At 40.1% G+C, this 16,962-nt stretch overlaps 1 protein-coding gene across 3 annotated transcripts in view; it reads right to left on the bottom strand.

The window, feature by feature from the left end:
* AOPEP (aminopeptidase O (putative)) overlaps positions 1-16,962 on the bottom strand; it is a 408,370-nt gene that overhangs the window by 314,468 nt on the left and 76,940 nt on the right. For all 3 annotated transcript variants that reach the window (XM_054031546.1, XM_054031548.1, XM_054031547.1), the window contains exons 7-8: positions 10,930-11,086; positions 6,051-6,299 (exon numbers count right to left, since the gene is read on the bottom strand). In XM_054031546.1, the coding sequence (XP_053887521.1) occupies positions 6,051-6,299; positions 10,930-11,086 (406 nt within the window). The remainder of the gene's footprint in view (positions 1-6,050; positions 6,300-10,929; positions 11,087-16,962) is intronic.

Here is a 16,962-nt window from a genome sequence, read left to right as displayed (position 1 = left end):
GTGCTCCAGGACTGGAGCACCCACAGAAAAGAATTAGCCGGTGCTTAGCACCCACCAGCAGCCCAAGCTGCTCTCCTCCCCCAAATGCCTCCCATCCACCGGCAGCCCCAACGATCATTTCCTCCCCCCTCCCTCCCTCCTAGCACCTCCTGCCTACCACAATCAGCTGTTCTGCAGCGTGCAGGAGGCGCTGGGGGGTATGGGGAGGAGAAGGGATGGGGCGCACTGAGGGAGAGTGCCAGACTGGGTGGGAAGAAGCATGGCGAGATGGACCAGGAATAGGGACTTGGGAGAAAGGGCAGGGCAAGGGTGGAGTAGGGGTGGGAAAAGGCGGGGCAGAGGAGGGGGTTTGGGGAAGGGCTCAGGTGGGGGCGGGGCCAGGGACAGAGTGTGGGGGCGGGGGGTTGAGCACCCTGGGAGCCTGGAGGAAGCTGGCATCTCTGGATGTAGACACACACTTTGAATTATTATTATAATTGTTGTGGCTTCATTGTAGACAGTCGTTGGATCATTTTGTTATCTTGGCATACCCAAGAGTGAAGAGACTATGGAGTTGGAGAGCAAAGGTGAATTAATGCATAAGGGTGTTTATAATATGTGTTAACCCCAGAAACAGCCAAATATTAGCTTCATTTAAAAGAGCTCTAAATCCTATACACTGAAAACTGGATCCAAATTCCTAGGATGATGATACATTCAGAAATGGGGTTCAGACAGAAAAGGTGAGAGAAGGGAAAGATCATGAGCTAAGTTTCTATGTGGCTGGGAGACAATTCTACAGAATTAAAAGCTCCCAGCATAGATAATGGGCAGCTCTGAGTGCCGTGAACTCCAGACTGACCAATTCCTCTAGGGAAAAAATGAATGCTTTAAATAAATAACAAACTCCCTCAAATGCCCCAAATCTAGTGATCATCTGTCTGCCTCAGACTATCAAGCAAGTCCAGAGAGCCCTCTCACCAAATCTAGGTCTTTTAGACATATTATTTGGAGCTGGCTCTGCTATATTGCAAAGGAGTGTGCAGGACTTACAGAAACCTCCAAAACACTTAATAGAAGAGTTATTACTCAAATGAAAGGTCATATTTAATCCCTGTCTATCTAATCAAAAAGGGGGATTGCAAACTGAATGAGAAAAAATTGACTGGGAATTTGAAAGCGTGGTTTGAAGAGTACAAACAGCCATGAAACCAGTGTAGCTTGTTCTTCACTAGAAGTTTTTGGCCCACATCCTGCAAACACGTGTGTTACTTTGCTCACATGATTAGTCCTATTGACTTCAATGGGACCAGTCATATGGGTGACACGGCAAAGTTTCGTGCTAAAATCTTTAGGTTGTGACATCTTAATCACAGCTACAGTAACAAACTTTGAAGTCATATTCCTGTTGGCCTACCACTACTAAATGTTTAGCTCTCAAAGTACATGGATGGTGCTCACCTTTCAGGTAAGGAGGAACTGATCTCTCCTTTCACTGAACAAACTAATTAGACTTAATTTGTTATGTCTTCTATTATCACAGTTGCAGAGGCAGCTACTTATTTTTTTAAGATAACCTATTGAAATTTTTGAAAAACATTCTCCTTCAAGACCATTCTCCCCATCTCTCTTCCCCTGTTATGCTTACTGAAAACATTTGTTTTTTATATAAATGTCCTCAGTAAGAAAAACAAGAGAAGAGACTTAGGCAGAATAGTCTTTAAGCAGAATGAATGGTACTTCAACTTCCTATCAGGTATCATCAATTCTTTAAGAAAAATGTAGCTGAATCTGCAGACATGGCTGCTAAAGATGCAGATGGACACCTAGTGGGATTTTTAAAAGCGCATAGCTCCCACTGAAATCACTTTTAGGCTTTCAAATACCTATAAATATCTGGCCTGTAATTCTTTGTTTGTCACAATTTTTTCCATAGGGATTAACATGATGTTACTAATGAGGGAATCTGGGCCAGATTCACCTCTCATACTGGTATAAAAATCAGGAGCAATGCCACTGAATCACTTATTGTGAATATTATTCTAAGCAATCAAAACCGTGTTTCCACACAAAACTCCATAGTAAATTAAAAATATGGTAAGACATGAACAGAAAATATGAGCAAAATAAATGGTCTTTCAGCTGGAATTTTTCCCATAAGGCACCACCAGGTCTTTATGGAAAATACTTCTGAATTTGCACCATGGCTGCTGGAAGAGAACAACGTAAGTCTCCTAATTAAGTCATTCTGTGCAAGAACTGTTATAATTTCATACCATTCTGGAATGTAGGGTAACATCCCCCTCAAGTAAAATAAAGTACTTTGGGTAGAAAACCCCAGTAACTATAAGCTAATGAGGAACAGACAAAGAAAAATGCCAAATGCTGTAAAGCCCAGATACTTAAGATAATGACTGAAATTTATGACTGCTTCCTTCCCTGGCAGACAGGAGTACAATTAGAATTCTCAAAACAACAGTTTCTTTGTGCTGGCAAGCTATGTCATGTTTATACTACTACAGATATGCTAGAAGATAAAAAATTAATAGTACAGCACCCTTTCTAACTCAAGGTAATAGTCAAACTTGTTATGAGGTTCTGAGTATGGGTTTGCACTTATTTTACTCCTAAACTGAAGTTATTTAGGTAATTATGATTGCAATGGGCAGGAGTTAACCATTAAAGCAACTTGCAATGTACAGAGGCCTCGGTTTTCACAATCACACAGAACAAGAACAAGCAATCTATTATGGGCCCCTTTATCATTTCTTTTGCTGTGCACATATAGCCTGAATTTTAAATAACTGAAAACTATTTCTTTAAAAAAATATTAATGTTCTTTGCTTGACAAACCCTTGAATGAAAAGTGTCAAGAAATGTACATGGCCTTTCTTTCATCATTTACTTGTATCAGGGTTATGGATCACTTGGTGTTGACAACCATTAGATAGAATAAGCATAAGGAATTATTAGCACAAATTTTCTCATCTCCCTCACAAAGAGGGCACGATTACAGCTATATTTTGAATACACCAAACATAACCCAAATAAGCACAGATGGTTTTGCAACAGACTAGCCCAAGGGCATCTTTTCTCTACAGAAGGAATATATGGCATTGGAGGCTCTGACTTCCCCAAGGATATTATCAGGTCCACAAGAGCATCATACGGCTTTCATCTATAGCCTTCCTTCCTTTTGGACTACCCCTCTCTCCTTTCCTTCCTTCATTTTATATAGTGCATCCTTTCCCCTCCAGCAGTGGTTTTCAACCTTTTTTCATTTGCGGACCCCTAAAAAATGTTGAATGGAGGTGTGGACCCCTTTGGAAATTCAACCTGTGGTCTGCAGACCCCTACCATATAAGTCTGAAAACTGACTGAACAGAATTCAACTATAAATGTTCCACACGCTTGGCACGGCATTTGACGCAGCGTGAGAAAGAGTGCTAAACTGTGGGCTTCTATGGTAACAACAACACTTCTGGGTTTTGACCTGTAGGTGGGGGAATACACATACTTTTGATTGATCAGAAAAACGGAATGCCTTTTCTGGGATCTGAAACTTAATTTTCATAGTCACCTTTCGCAGATCCCTTCGACGTAGTCTGTGGATCCAAGGGGTGGATCCACAGGTTGAAAACTACTGCCCTACAGTACCAATGATCATTGTTCTTGTCATACAGCTAACCATGACGGTAGTCTCATCTATGGATATAGAGATGATCCAACATCACCCTGTTGCAAGTTGCAAATACCACCTTTTGGAAACCAAGAGCAACTCCTACCAACTCTTTTAGCTTTATATGGTCTAAGGCAGGGATGGGCAACTGGCAGCTCCGAGGCCACATCTGGCCCCCCAGAACAGGGGAGCTGAGCCCAGCCCCACGAGACAGGAGATGCCGCTTTGGGGTAAGTGCAGAGCAGGCTCACTCTCCAAATCTCTCAAGGTCTCATCCCCTAAGTGTCACACCCCCGGCCTGCCAAAGAAGTTTCAGTGGACTTTGCAGCCTGCCTCTACCTTAAAGTTGCCCATCCTGGTCTAAGTAGTAAATGTAATGTCATCACTCCTGAATCTGAGTCAATTATGTGGCGCTATCCACAAGATGTCAAAAATTATTTTCTAGCAGGTACCTCACAACGGGCAACAGGACACACCAGGGCTATCATCAAAGTAAATAATCAGTAACAAGTTCAATAAAACCACGCCTCCAAAGAGATGACAGAACAAATAGAAATAATTTAATTCTTAAACTTTACTTCCCATTTTTAAAAAATATATTTATAAAACAGAGAGCAAATCTATACCATGAGCTGTATAATATTACATGCAAGCTAAATTTCTCTCTCTTCTCCTCCCCCAGACAATGAGGTCAAAATTAAACAAACATTCTCTCCCTTTTTCACACATAAACTGTAAATGTAAATATACATGAATAAGATATTCATTCTGTAAAATACAGAACAAAATGCAAGATTCACTACTTAACTAAGCTTTCTTACGGTAAATTTAAAAAAAAGAAATAAAAATTAAAAACCTATATGGGGTAGGGAGATGAATTTGAGGAGCAGAATCTTCTGAGGCTGTCCGGAGGCTGGTTGAGAGCTGTTCTAACTCACACCTGACACCTGGCCAACAACAGCCCCTATGGGTCTCACTGGCTGGTGGGGATTGCTGGAGCACTACAGCAACCTGGATCCCTGCTGCTCCAGGCCACGCCCCTTTATATCTATCCTTATGTGCTCTGTCTTTATATTGGTCTAAAAGCATCTAAGACATAGTCGTCACTATACAAATAGCAGCAGCATTTGATCTTCTGCTGTTTGCAAATACTGCCTCTTTACTGATATAAACAGACTTTAGAAAATGTAAAGGTAAAAGACGGATTTGAATTGCTAGGTATTCCCTTGTTTGTTCTACAGCTAAACACTTCATAGAGTTACATCATTTGAAATTATATTGTAGATATAATCAAAATAATTAATTTTTAAATATCCATGAAGTCCATAAATACTAGCTTATATCTGTTTTCACAGTTTGCCCTTATTCTGTTTTCAGGATTAGTAGTTTTGGCCAGATAAACACAAATCACATAAAACTTATGAGTCAGTTTTCTAATATACCCTTGTTTTGCTGAGAAATAATGGGAAAAACATTACCAGAAGAGAACACCTAAAATGACAGAAGCATCAAAGTATAGAAATGAATGGGAAAGAGAAATGAACTTTAATTTGGATAATGGGGAAAAACTCAGAGGCAAATGCTCAATGAGCTTATATTTCCCTTCCCCATGCCTTATTAAAGCGGAAGATCATAACAAGAGATGCAAATAAACTGTCACCACATGAAGCAAAATTATATCTATAACATCAGTTCAGTGAGAATAGTGCAGCAAGCTAGTACTGATGGGAAGCTGGCATTGTTAGCTACTAGATAAAAGGAGTCCAGCTGCTGCTATTTACACTAACTCCACCAGTGCAAGCAAGAACAAATAAAGGCTTGTTATCATTTGGTCTAATAGCCTACAAAATATATAAGGAAGCTTTCAATTTTCAAACCATTACAGGCTGACCACACCAGAGGAGTATCCTTCAATGTCTAAAAGGGGAGCAGCTGGTTCACGACTAAGGGTGAGTACTTTGCCCCTGCCATCTGAGGAATAGCACAGATGACAATGCAGATGTGGCCATGAAGGGTATGTCTACACAGCCCACAGAAGCACCCCCCCACACACCCTCCAACCTGGACTGACAGACTCTAGAGCTTTAAAAATAGCTGCCTAGACAGTGCTTTGAAGTTGTGGCTTGGGCTGGAGCCTGGGCTGTGAAGGCTAAGGAACCTCAAAGCACTGACTGTACAGCTGTTTTCAGAGAGTTATGGTAAGCCCCACTAGCCCAAGTCTGTTGAACCAGGCTGGGAGGCTCTCTTCCAAGGGCTGCACAGATATACCCCAATTTACCCTGTCTGATTGGTAGAGAGACCAAGGTGCAGTATACAAGAGTGAAATGATGCAGCAAAATAAGAAAGTTATACACAGAAAAACAAAATAATTATATTAGAGAAGTTTCTATACCTGGCCATTCCCAGACTGGAAAAGTTGGAAGGGACTATCAACACATCAAGCCTGGAAAAGGGGTGGGTACCAAGTGTAGCATGAGCAGCTGAGAGGCACTGAGGAATCAGCTCAAGAAGGATCTCTGCACAGCGATCCTTAAGGCACCATGGAGCAAAGACTCGATGAGGAATGACTAGCTGAGAACTGGCAGCAGGATTTTGGAAACGGCAAGGATACGCCACATGACCACAGCTCCCTTCAATCAACCTGAGAACACCACAAAACAATGGTTTAGTTTGACATTACAAATACGTGTAGTTAAATATGTGTGCAGGAGGTGAGGAACTTCTCCAGACATCAAGGAGATAAAGCTACAAATGGGTCACATGCAAAGTTGGCTCCTTTATATTCTCACACTGTTCATGTCAATGCAGCAGTGAAAAACCGAAGGCTAAATTATTATTGGTATGCTTGGGTAGAACTGACTTGGCCACTCCAATCTAAAATAAATGAATGTGGTAACATCTTGTTTTACTGACAGACAGACATCAAAAGAACACGCGTTCAAAATGCAGTCACTATTCAAGACAAAACTATGTGTATGTTTGTGTCTCAGAAAACTAAATGGACAAGAAAAAACGATACAGCTCAAACTAAAGGAAAGATTCAGAGAGTTCCTAAGTTAAATATTTGTGAAACACTTAAATATTTAACCAAGTTACAAAGATAGGATTTACTTTTGTCAAAGAAAACAGAGATATGATTTATATTAAAATCAAAGTTAATTTTTTTAATTTAAAAATTCTTCAGGACAAACTGTAAAAAATTGTTCCTATTACACAAAATAGCAGATTTCAATTCAGTCATAGCACTGCAAACATTTGAAGGAATGATATCATGACCAAATCTGCACCTGCATTACCTCCGAAAGGTGCTTTCCGTCAAAGGTGGGGTTAGGGAGAAAAACTACATTTCCTAAACACTGAGTCAGACATTTTTAAGAGGAATTATCAGTCCAAACAAATTCACATCGAAGAGAAATCAACTTCATATTTTTTTACCTGATAATTCCTATTCTGTACAACACAACCCCTCTCTTTGGTTTCAAGTTGCAACTTTGGGGGCTGATTTATTGTAAGCACTAGGACCAGTAGTATTTGCAGGATCAGGCTCCAAACTAGTACTTTTCTATAGGCTATGATTACTTTTGCTGAATTGATGGCATATAGCTAGCTGAGTTAATAACAATGAAATAACACCACCTGACTTTTACATAAGGCCTTTTACTTGAAAGAAATGGACCTTAAACCATTTCAAAGATTATCTACACAAAGAAACCTCACCCACCACTGAAATAGAGACATCTCTAGCGCAGAATGCAATACACATTAATCAGTGCAAGCAAAGTTATATAACATTTTTAAAAGGGGGCTACAGAATGACATTCTTTTAAATCTACTTGGTTAATTTACCAAGGTCGGAGCACAATTAATAAAGTTGAAATTTGGCAAGGTTCTCTTCTTAGGAGATTTGATTTTAAGATATATTGGATGTATTTTACATTTCAGATGAGTGGGTACAATTTTAATATATAATGTGTCTAGAACTTGAAATACAATGTGCCCAGGTAGCAAAATCAGAATAGGTAAATCCCATTTTAAAATTCACTTCTTTAAGGAATCCTTCCTTACGGTTCTTCTCATCAAAAATCTCTGCTCATTGTTTAGTACCTGACTTACTGCCCCATGATTTATGTTTCTCTTGTCTACCTTTGGCGCTCCACTTTGGAAACTATTGTTACTACACAGAGGGCTGGCTAGTGAACACAGTCTCCCTTCAGGCAGTGTCCTTGTGTCTTTCTATCATTTGCAAAACAAATAATAAATACATACATACAACTCCTTCAATTGCAGGTATCTGAACTGGAACTTACACTTGTATCCAGTTATTTCTGAGATACTCACTTTATGCCACCTACAAACAAAATACCTTAAAATAACATCACTTTAATATTTTTTTCTATCAAACTTTATAAAGATTTTTGAAATGGTGGAGCAATAAGTGGAAAGAAAAGTTATGAACAGTTTTAGTTTTCACATCAAGAAGCAGCAAATTAATACCTCCAGAGGGGGTTAATGATTTGGATGAGAAGGAAATAGATTATAAAGTTGCTTGTAAATAACAGGAGCCATATTTATGCCTCTTTTCCCCATTTTTATTGAGAACCCGTGTAATTGACTAAATAGCCAGCTGATGTTCCATTACATATAGGAACAGCATTATCATAATTATTATTTGTGTCTGATAGCTCCCGCTATGTGCTAGGTGCTATACAAACACAAAAAAGGCAAGTGATACAGACGGTAGGGAAAAGGTATACAACATGCAAGTCAGGAGGTGGTTGGCTACATCCTGATAATATATATATATAATAATATAAAGTAACTGGATTTATTTTTCATAAGATATATAGACTACCCCTAAATGTCCCATGACTAACCAGTTGGTTCCTTGTTTCACAGTAAAAGTGGGGATTCTAGGAGGAAACCAAGTGCAAAAAGGGATAGTTACAATGTGGGCTAGGAAGACAGAGTGGCAAGAAGATAGCTGTGAGAGAAGCAGACAGCATATCAAGGGTGGTGGGGCGGGGGGGGGTCACTGGTGGAGCAGTGGGGACATAGGATAAATCTAATATTATTCTCAGCAATGTCAAATGTACCATGTGAGGAATGAGACACTGTTTGGAGGTACACAGAACATTCATAGAATCATAGAACTGGAAGGGACCTTGAGGGGTCATCTAGTCCAGTCCCCTGCATTTGTGGAAGGACTAAGTATTATCTAGACCAGGGGTAGGCAACCTATGGCACGCGTGCCAAAGGCGGCATGTGAGCTGATTTTCAGTGGAACTCACACTGCCCAGGTCCTGGCCAGCGGTCCGGAGGGATCTGCATTTTAATTTAATTTTAAAAGAAGCTTCTTAAACATTGAAAAATCTTATTTACTTTACATACAACAATAGTTTAGTTATATATTATAGACTCATAGAAAGAGACCTTCTAAAAACATTAAAATATATTTCTGGCACACGAAACCTTAAATTAGAGTGAATAAATGAAGACTTGGCACACCACTTCTGAAAGGTTGCCGACCCCTGATCTAGACCATTCCTGACAAGTGTTTGTCTAACCTGCTCTTAAAAATCTCCAATGATGGAAATTCCCCAATCTCTTTAGGCAATTTATTCCAGGGCTTAACCACCCTGACAGTTAGGAAGTTTTTACTAATGTCCAACCTAAATTTCCCTTGCTGCAATTTAAGCCCTTTGCTTCTTGTCCTATCCTCAGAGGTTAAGAACAACAATTTTTCTCCCTCCTCCTTGTAACAACAGTTTTCAAATACATAAAAGGTTATCATGTCCCCTCTCAGTCTTCTCTTTCCAGACTAAACAAACCCAATTTTTTCAATCTTCCTCATAGATTTCTAGATCTTTAATCAGTTTTGTCGCTCTTCTCTGGACTCTCTCCAATTTGTCCATATCCTTCCTGAAATGTGGCGCCCAGAACTGGACATTCTCATCAGAAAAGTTTGCTTTTATAAAGAAGATAAAACATAGGCCCCAGAAGATTTTTCATTAGTGAAGAAGCTTCTCTATCACTCATATACAGTTTGCTTGTTTCTAGATTGCTGTGATTCAGCCTCCAACTGACAGAACAAACACTGAACTCCCAGGGGGGAAGAGAAAAAAAAAAATCAAACTGCAAATGGAAAAAACTTGCTCTTGCAGACTATTGCACACGAAACTCTTTACTGAGAAGAAAATCTTCATGTAGTCCTTAAAGCATCTAGAGTCCTTTGATCTATTTCTTCCCTTACCACTAACTATGTGACCTTGGGCACATAATTTAAATTCTCTGTGCCTCAGTCTACCCATCTGTAAAATGGGGATAGTAATGTTTACCTATCACACTGGGCTGTCTCTAATGCTATGAAATCCCTGGATCAAAAAGGAAAAACAAACAAAAAAAATAATCATATTTGAAGGTACTTGAATAACTGAATGTTTTTCTTTGTCACAACAACTAACAACGTATTTTATGGCCGCAAATCAGCAACAGTTACAGATCTTAAAGCATTATATATTAAAACAGAATATACAATGTAATATAATTACAGCATATGCATTTCTGTAGAGGCAATATACAACATATCATATTACAAATAGGTAAACATGCAATGATTCCTAAAACTTATCTAAATGCATAAAATTTCAAAGTTTCAAACGGTATTTTTCATATCTCACTTTTGCAAAAAAAAGAGAAAGGCTCCATCTCTAAAGTTTCACTAGGAAGTGCTATTAGAATTAACAGAGCACTGACCCAGCAGGAATGCTTAACCTAAGAGCCCTTTAAGAAATCACCATTTTATCCTCTATATGCAGAGTCTGATTAACTGTATTTAAACAGTGACATATTCACAATCCATATGGAAACTGAAGTAATTGGAACCAAAACAGCTTAAGTGACCTACAAAGCAATCTAACAGGTAAGAAACTTTTTATTCAGTTCCTAACTGAATAAAAACAGAAAGGATTTAAGGATTTTAAAGCAGACAGTTATAGATGAGGAGATAATGTGCAGAGTTTAAAAATTCTGTTAACTAGGCTGAACACATGTAGAAACTAATTGTCATGTTCCATTAACCTAATTTTTTCTACATAAGCAATACACCCTTGCCCATTCTTTGCCCCTGGACTTACTTCCCTAATATTCTTTCTGCTCTGATTAGACATGTTCTACTGTGGTCCCTCTGCTAAGACGATTCACTTTCATGGTTCACAGAATAAATGGAATGTTCACTCGAATGTTTATTTTTTAGTAATATCCAAATCACCAACCTGAGATTGGCCCTTGAAAACAGAGAGGAAAACTCGTTATTTGTCCGGACGTCAGATGTGTGGGATTCCTGTTTAACTTCTGTCCAACACCCAATAGCAATAGTAAAGGTGGATGCTGGCATGGGCATGGTCACATAATAGTACCAACTTAAGAGACCTATGAGTAAAAAAAGCACCATACAGCAAATTACCAAATTACCTAGAGAACAATTTCCCAGAATCAGCACTTTGAATTTCAATGCACGTAAGATTTTGAGCTAAACCTCTCCTCCACCTCCGCACTGTTGTTTTTTTTGTTCAAGAAGGAAACATAACTTGTTTTTATGCAGTCACATTGTTTATTATATGATAGTTATATCTTACTTACCTTGGAGATTGAAAGGGACATTAGCAAATGTAAAAACGTACATTCACACTGCTATCCTCAGATTCTAGGCATTTACAAAAAATTAAATCCAGCATTGTAACATTATGACTGTAAACATCATGAAAACATTCTACACCAATGGTCCAAAACACTGAATCTTACCATCATGGGTGGAGTCAAACAGGATCCTTAAATCCTCTAAGAAAGGACACTTTTTAACGTAAAAAAAATCGATTGCAGTCCTTTCACAATAGCCTTGAATAATGCTGTTTTTGTCTTAACAGTATGGTTTGTTTATTTCAAATTGCAAACTCCTTAGGGGAAGGACGATGTTTCAGTATGTTCTGCACAGCACTGAGCAGACTGTTAAAGTCTAATAAAAAAACAGTAACACTTATGATCCCTGCCTGGCAATCTGAAATGGCACAATGCATCAGCATGTCAATGAGAAGTCAAGAATCAGATTCAGTTTTGACGTGAGTGCTGAATTTGGCCCTATGGGACCATCTGGGAGCTGAGGGGACGAAAAAGGTAAGTGAGTCTACCAGAGGAAGATCTGCTTAGTATAGGGGGACAATTAAGCAGAGTCCATTTAGAGAAGTGGGAGAAAGTTTTTTTTGGGAGCCATGAAGTTTTTATTGATCAAACCTACATACTCACTTTTTTTTCCTTTTGCCTAGCTATTTTTCTGTTGTTGTTAAAGGCACCGTAGGCACACATGCAAGGACTCACCTACATTTATAAATACAGTTACCACAGCTGCATACACAAATTAGGTGATTGCATATGCAGCAGTCTAATTAGATACCTGTATGTGTATCTGATTTGTGAGTAGAGCAGTCATGGTAATTTTGAATGCTAACATAGCCATGCAACTGCATGCCAACCTCAAGCCTTTTGTTTGTTTTTTTAAGTAGTCTTTGGGCTACAACTATGATAATATATGGAGATATACCTATCTCATAGAACTGGAAGGGACCCTGAAAGGTCATTGAGTCCAGCCCCCTGCCTTCACTAGCAGGACCAAGTACTGATTTTGCCCCAGATCCCTAAGTGGCCCCCTCAAGGATTGAACTCTCAACCCTGGGTTTAGCATGCCACTGAGCTATCCCTCCCCTCTGGAACCCTACCATTTTTTAAAGAAAAGTAAGAAAACCCTAAGGGGAAGTAATCTGCCATTGCCTGGTCCTAGTAGCCAGGCCAGATACTAGCAAATACAAGAGGCAATTCTCCTCCTCAAGGTATAGAGACTCCAGCCAGTAGAAGCAGAAGCACTAGCAGCCAAATCAGGGGTGGGTGGGGGGGAAGGAATGGGCAATGAGAAGTGGGGAGTAGGGTTAGCCAGGGCCAACCCTCTCCACAGCACCCTCCTGGACCCAGAACTGTGCATAGAAACACACACACACACACACACACACGCTGGGAGCACAAGGAGTGGTGCCCTCTCCCTTGTGGCCCGGGGAAGTGGGAGTGGGGAATTGCAGAGACTCCAATGGTAAGAACAGAAGCAGCCAAAGCAGGGACCACTGAATTTTCAGAGAACTTTCTACTTTTGTCTTGACTTTCTCTGGCCTATGCTGACTGGCTGTTTGTTCTAGCCCTCCCCCTCCCTCAGTCTCTTCACCTCAGCTTCACTCCACACCTACCCCTCTTAGCCTCTTCTCCCCGACCTTTCCTTTTCTTTCCATCCTCTTATCCCCTTCTAAGTAAACCCACCCTAAATAAATAAATAATGTGGCACTAATGTGACATTTGCCACCATCACATTTTCACTCTGCTTGTGCATCCTTCCTTCCTTCCTTCACCCTGTGTCTGTCTTGTCTATTTAGATTGTAAGCACTTCAGGACAGGAACCGTCTGCTATTCTGTGTCTGCACAGTGCCTAGCACAATGGGATCCCATTCTTGCTTGGCCCAGAGACACTGCTGTAATAAATATGAATAATAATATCCCAACCCCATGTCTGTACAGGGGTGGTGAGGGATGAAATAGTGTGCTATAGTGTATCTCTGGGCCTTGCATAGTGCTGCAAGGCCACCACTGGGCTTCGTGTCATAAGGCAGATGAGCACTTCCCTGCATGACCACTGGGAAGTTTGCCCCCACCTGCTTGTCAGTAGAGTAGAACACCACCAGTCTCACTGCAAATGGAGCCTCCACAGAGGAAAGAACACGATTTGACCCTAAATGCGTGCACACTCAAAATGCCAGATTGGGAGTCCCCACCACAGAAAAAGACATGAGCCGCTCTTGTTGGCTCTGAATCACAGGTTAAACATATAACATTCACAGAACTTTGCTGACCTCACAGATAACATTGATATGTGAACAGAGACTGCCATGTTCACTACAACATAATTAGAAATGAAAAGGAAATAAATTATTATTGCCAAAGGAAAAATGTTTTGAAATCCCAGCCTGTGGAAGCTGAAAACCAGCCATGGCAGGCACAAGCCCATGTATGGGAAGAGGACATCCAGGGAAGTGCCATTTATTTTATTATTTCAAAAGGTTGATGTTGAGAGCTCCAGTAATGTAAACTATACTGAAGGCCAAGCCTGCCCACAATGAATCCAATGGGAGCTTTTGTCATGGACTTCAATGGGAACAAGAGCAGACCCGGAGGCAGTGTAACACAATACTTCACTGTGCGTAGCATCTGTCACATAAACAATATTCCAAAATGTTCACATAAATGGAACTTCCAGTTCAAACAACAGCAAAGGAAGAAAGAAATTACGAAGGACAGGAATGGGAGAAAGTGATGTGTTTTCAGCTGAGTTTTGAAACAAGACTGAGAGTCAATGAGGCAGGGAGATAGAAAACTGTTCCAGATGGCAGGGGGTGAAGGCTCCTTCTCCTATAAAGGAGAAGGCTCTCACAACAGTGAGGAGACTTCCTAACAGGAAAGAGAAAAGGCCAGTGATAGACAAAACAGAGGGAGGGAGAGGAGCATAGTGAGAGACAAATTCAGTGAGGTAGACTGGAGTAAGTGAAGTGTTTTTAAAAAAAGAAGGCAATTTAAACAGAATACTGAAATGAAAGGGGAGACAGCTTAGCAATCTAATGTGGTGGTGATATGTTTATGTTGCTTCTTACGTGAGAGGAGATGGGTAGCAGTATTCTGCATATGCTGGAGTCTCAAGAGCTTTAACTTCTGTAGTTTTATTCTACCACCCTCCACATCAAGAGGGGATTTCAGAGTGGGTCACACAATCTGAGGGCCAACAAACGTCACAAAGCTAGAAGATTATCAGCAAGTCCTGAAAGAGGGCAGGGGCCTTCAAAACAAGCACCAAAATGGGACTGAAAGGCAGAAATAAACTTGTTTCTCTCTTCACATGAGCTTTCAAACACCTATAGATTCATATTTACAAAATTCAACACCTTATTCTCCCTTATCCCACATGCCCTTTCTTTGTGCAGGTTTTGTAGAGACCATGCATGCACTGGACATCCCCATAACTCCACCCTGAGGCTCCTATTGTGCTTATAGATGCTGCTGAACCCCAGTCCACTGCTCACAAGGCTGTTAGGGGTCTCATGTACTTGCAGCCCAGAATATACTGAATTGACAGGAAGTCTCAGAGCATACTGTGAGATGAATGAGGTTTCACCATTGTGGTTCCTGACGTTTCCTGATGACTGAATTGGCCTTTATGCAGGTAATGCTTCCTGCCAGTAACCAACATGAGCAGCTGTTACTGGTAGGAGAGATCATTTGTTTCTCATGTTTTCTTTGTCTCCCCCGCCTACACACACTTTCCCATTTTCTTCCTCTTTTTGAATGTCTGTCACCTGTTCTAATTTTTTTCTTTTTGTCCCTCCCAATTCCTCTGTCTCCCCTCTTTTCCCTTTGCTTGGTTTCTTCTTCTCCCTTATCTTTCCTCCCCTCCCTTATCCTCAGTGTTTCCCCTTCTCCTGGTTCCTTTTCTTGCTCTCCTCTCTCTCACTCCAGTGCCTTCATGTGACTCTCTTGGAAACAGCACCACCTATAGGGAAAGGGAAAGCAATGCAATGAACTCAGCATAGGGTTTCCTCCTTATAGTGCAAGTAACGCTCCACATCACTGAAACATTTCTGTGCTATGTGAGGGCTCACTGGCAGGACAAGGAAAATAGCTGGTGTTTCCTGCAGAAAATGGAGGAACAGCACCTATTAAATAACATGTGAATTAGAAAATATCCAGTTTTATCTATTTAGGACTCAGTTAAAAATGGCTGGAAAAGTGCAATCTATAAGTGTGGGAAAATAAAATTTTAAAAAGCAATTTATTTTTTGTATTTCAAATAACAACTATGAGATAATGACTAAGTTTCTTCATGCATATTAATTGTCTTTGAAATGGTTATAAAAACCAATTCTGAGTACCAATGCGTACATAACTAAAATAAACACAAGTGTCAGTACATCTTATCGTCTGACCTAATAAAAAGGTATATTTTCTTATATTTATATAGCACTTTTCACCTCAAATAATTCTTTTGTGTTTTAAATACAAACTGAGATACGTATTATACACACACACACACACGGGATTACTTCATCCACCACTGAAATTCAGCCACCTCTAATGGGAAACACTATTATGTTTAGTAATGCATAAAACCATTACACAACACTTTCAGAAAGAAAGTGAAAAATACACCTCTACCCCGATATAACGCTGTCCTCGGGAGCCAAAAAAATCTTACCGCGTTATATCAAACTTGCTTTGATCCGCTGGAGTGCGCAGCCCCGCCCCCCCGGAGCGCTGCTTTACCGTGTTATATCCGAATTTATGTTATATCGGGCCACATTATATCAGGGTAAAGGTGTAGCATAGAAGCAAAGCTACAGCAAAACAAAATATAATTACCCAAACTATTATTTGTCTGGGAAATTAGGATTAAGAGCCTTGCCCATCAGAAAAGTTCCAAGACATTTTTAGTGACTTCTAGTGGTCAGCATCTTGATTTCACATCTCATTTGGAAGACAGAGTAGCAGAGTGCCCCAAGCACCAGAGTGCTGGAGTATTAGTTCAATACTCAGATAAATCAGCAACAGCACTGGCTGCAGCACTTGTATCAGATGCATGTTGGAGATCTCCAACTCAAACACTGAACTGACCTAACCCTGCTTAGCTTGTGAAATCTGACTTGAATGCAGAACAAGCTGCTGTGGTTGCAAGCTATGAAGGGGAAAGTAGGTGTTTCTCCATGGTCATGTTTCTTTTCAGTAGTAACACTAATGCTGAATTAAATTCTTTCTATATGGATTTAAGTGAATGAAAGGGGAGTGTGGAAATCTTACTACTTTAAAGGAAAAAAATACTGAGCAATGTATAGAACCCTGGATCATAGCAGCCCTAATGTGCCCAAGATACAAATTCTCAAAAATAAATCAAAATGGATCTAAATGTGTTTTTTGATTAAAGAAGTTTGTGTACTGCATGCATGTGGGATGGAAGAAACCAGTGTTGGCAGCTAAGTGTTGAATAACAAATCCACCCACCATCCAAGGCTAAATGACTTGGAGACTTACTGTCTCTAACACCCCTGAAAAAAACCTAGAGATCGGGAGGCTTACAGAACGGTTTGAATGTATCTGGAATTTATTTATCAACTTTGTGAAAAACTTTTCCCATTCCAAACATTTCATAAAGTATGTATTACCATTTTCAAAAA

The sequence above is a fragment of the Malaclemys terrapin genome, chromosome 6, assembly GCF_027887155.1.
Source record: "Malaclemys terrapin pileata isolate rMalTer1 chromosome 6, rMalTer1.hap1, whole genome shotgun sequence".
In the NCBI taxonomy this organism is placed as follows: Eukaryota; Metazoa; Chordata; order Testudines; family Emydidae; genus Malaclemys; species Malaclemys terrapin.
This window is presented reverse-complemented; position numbering and strand designations above follow the sequence as displayed.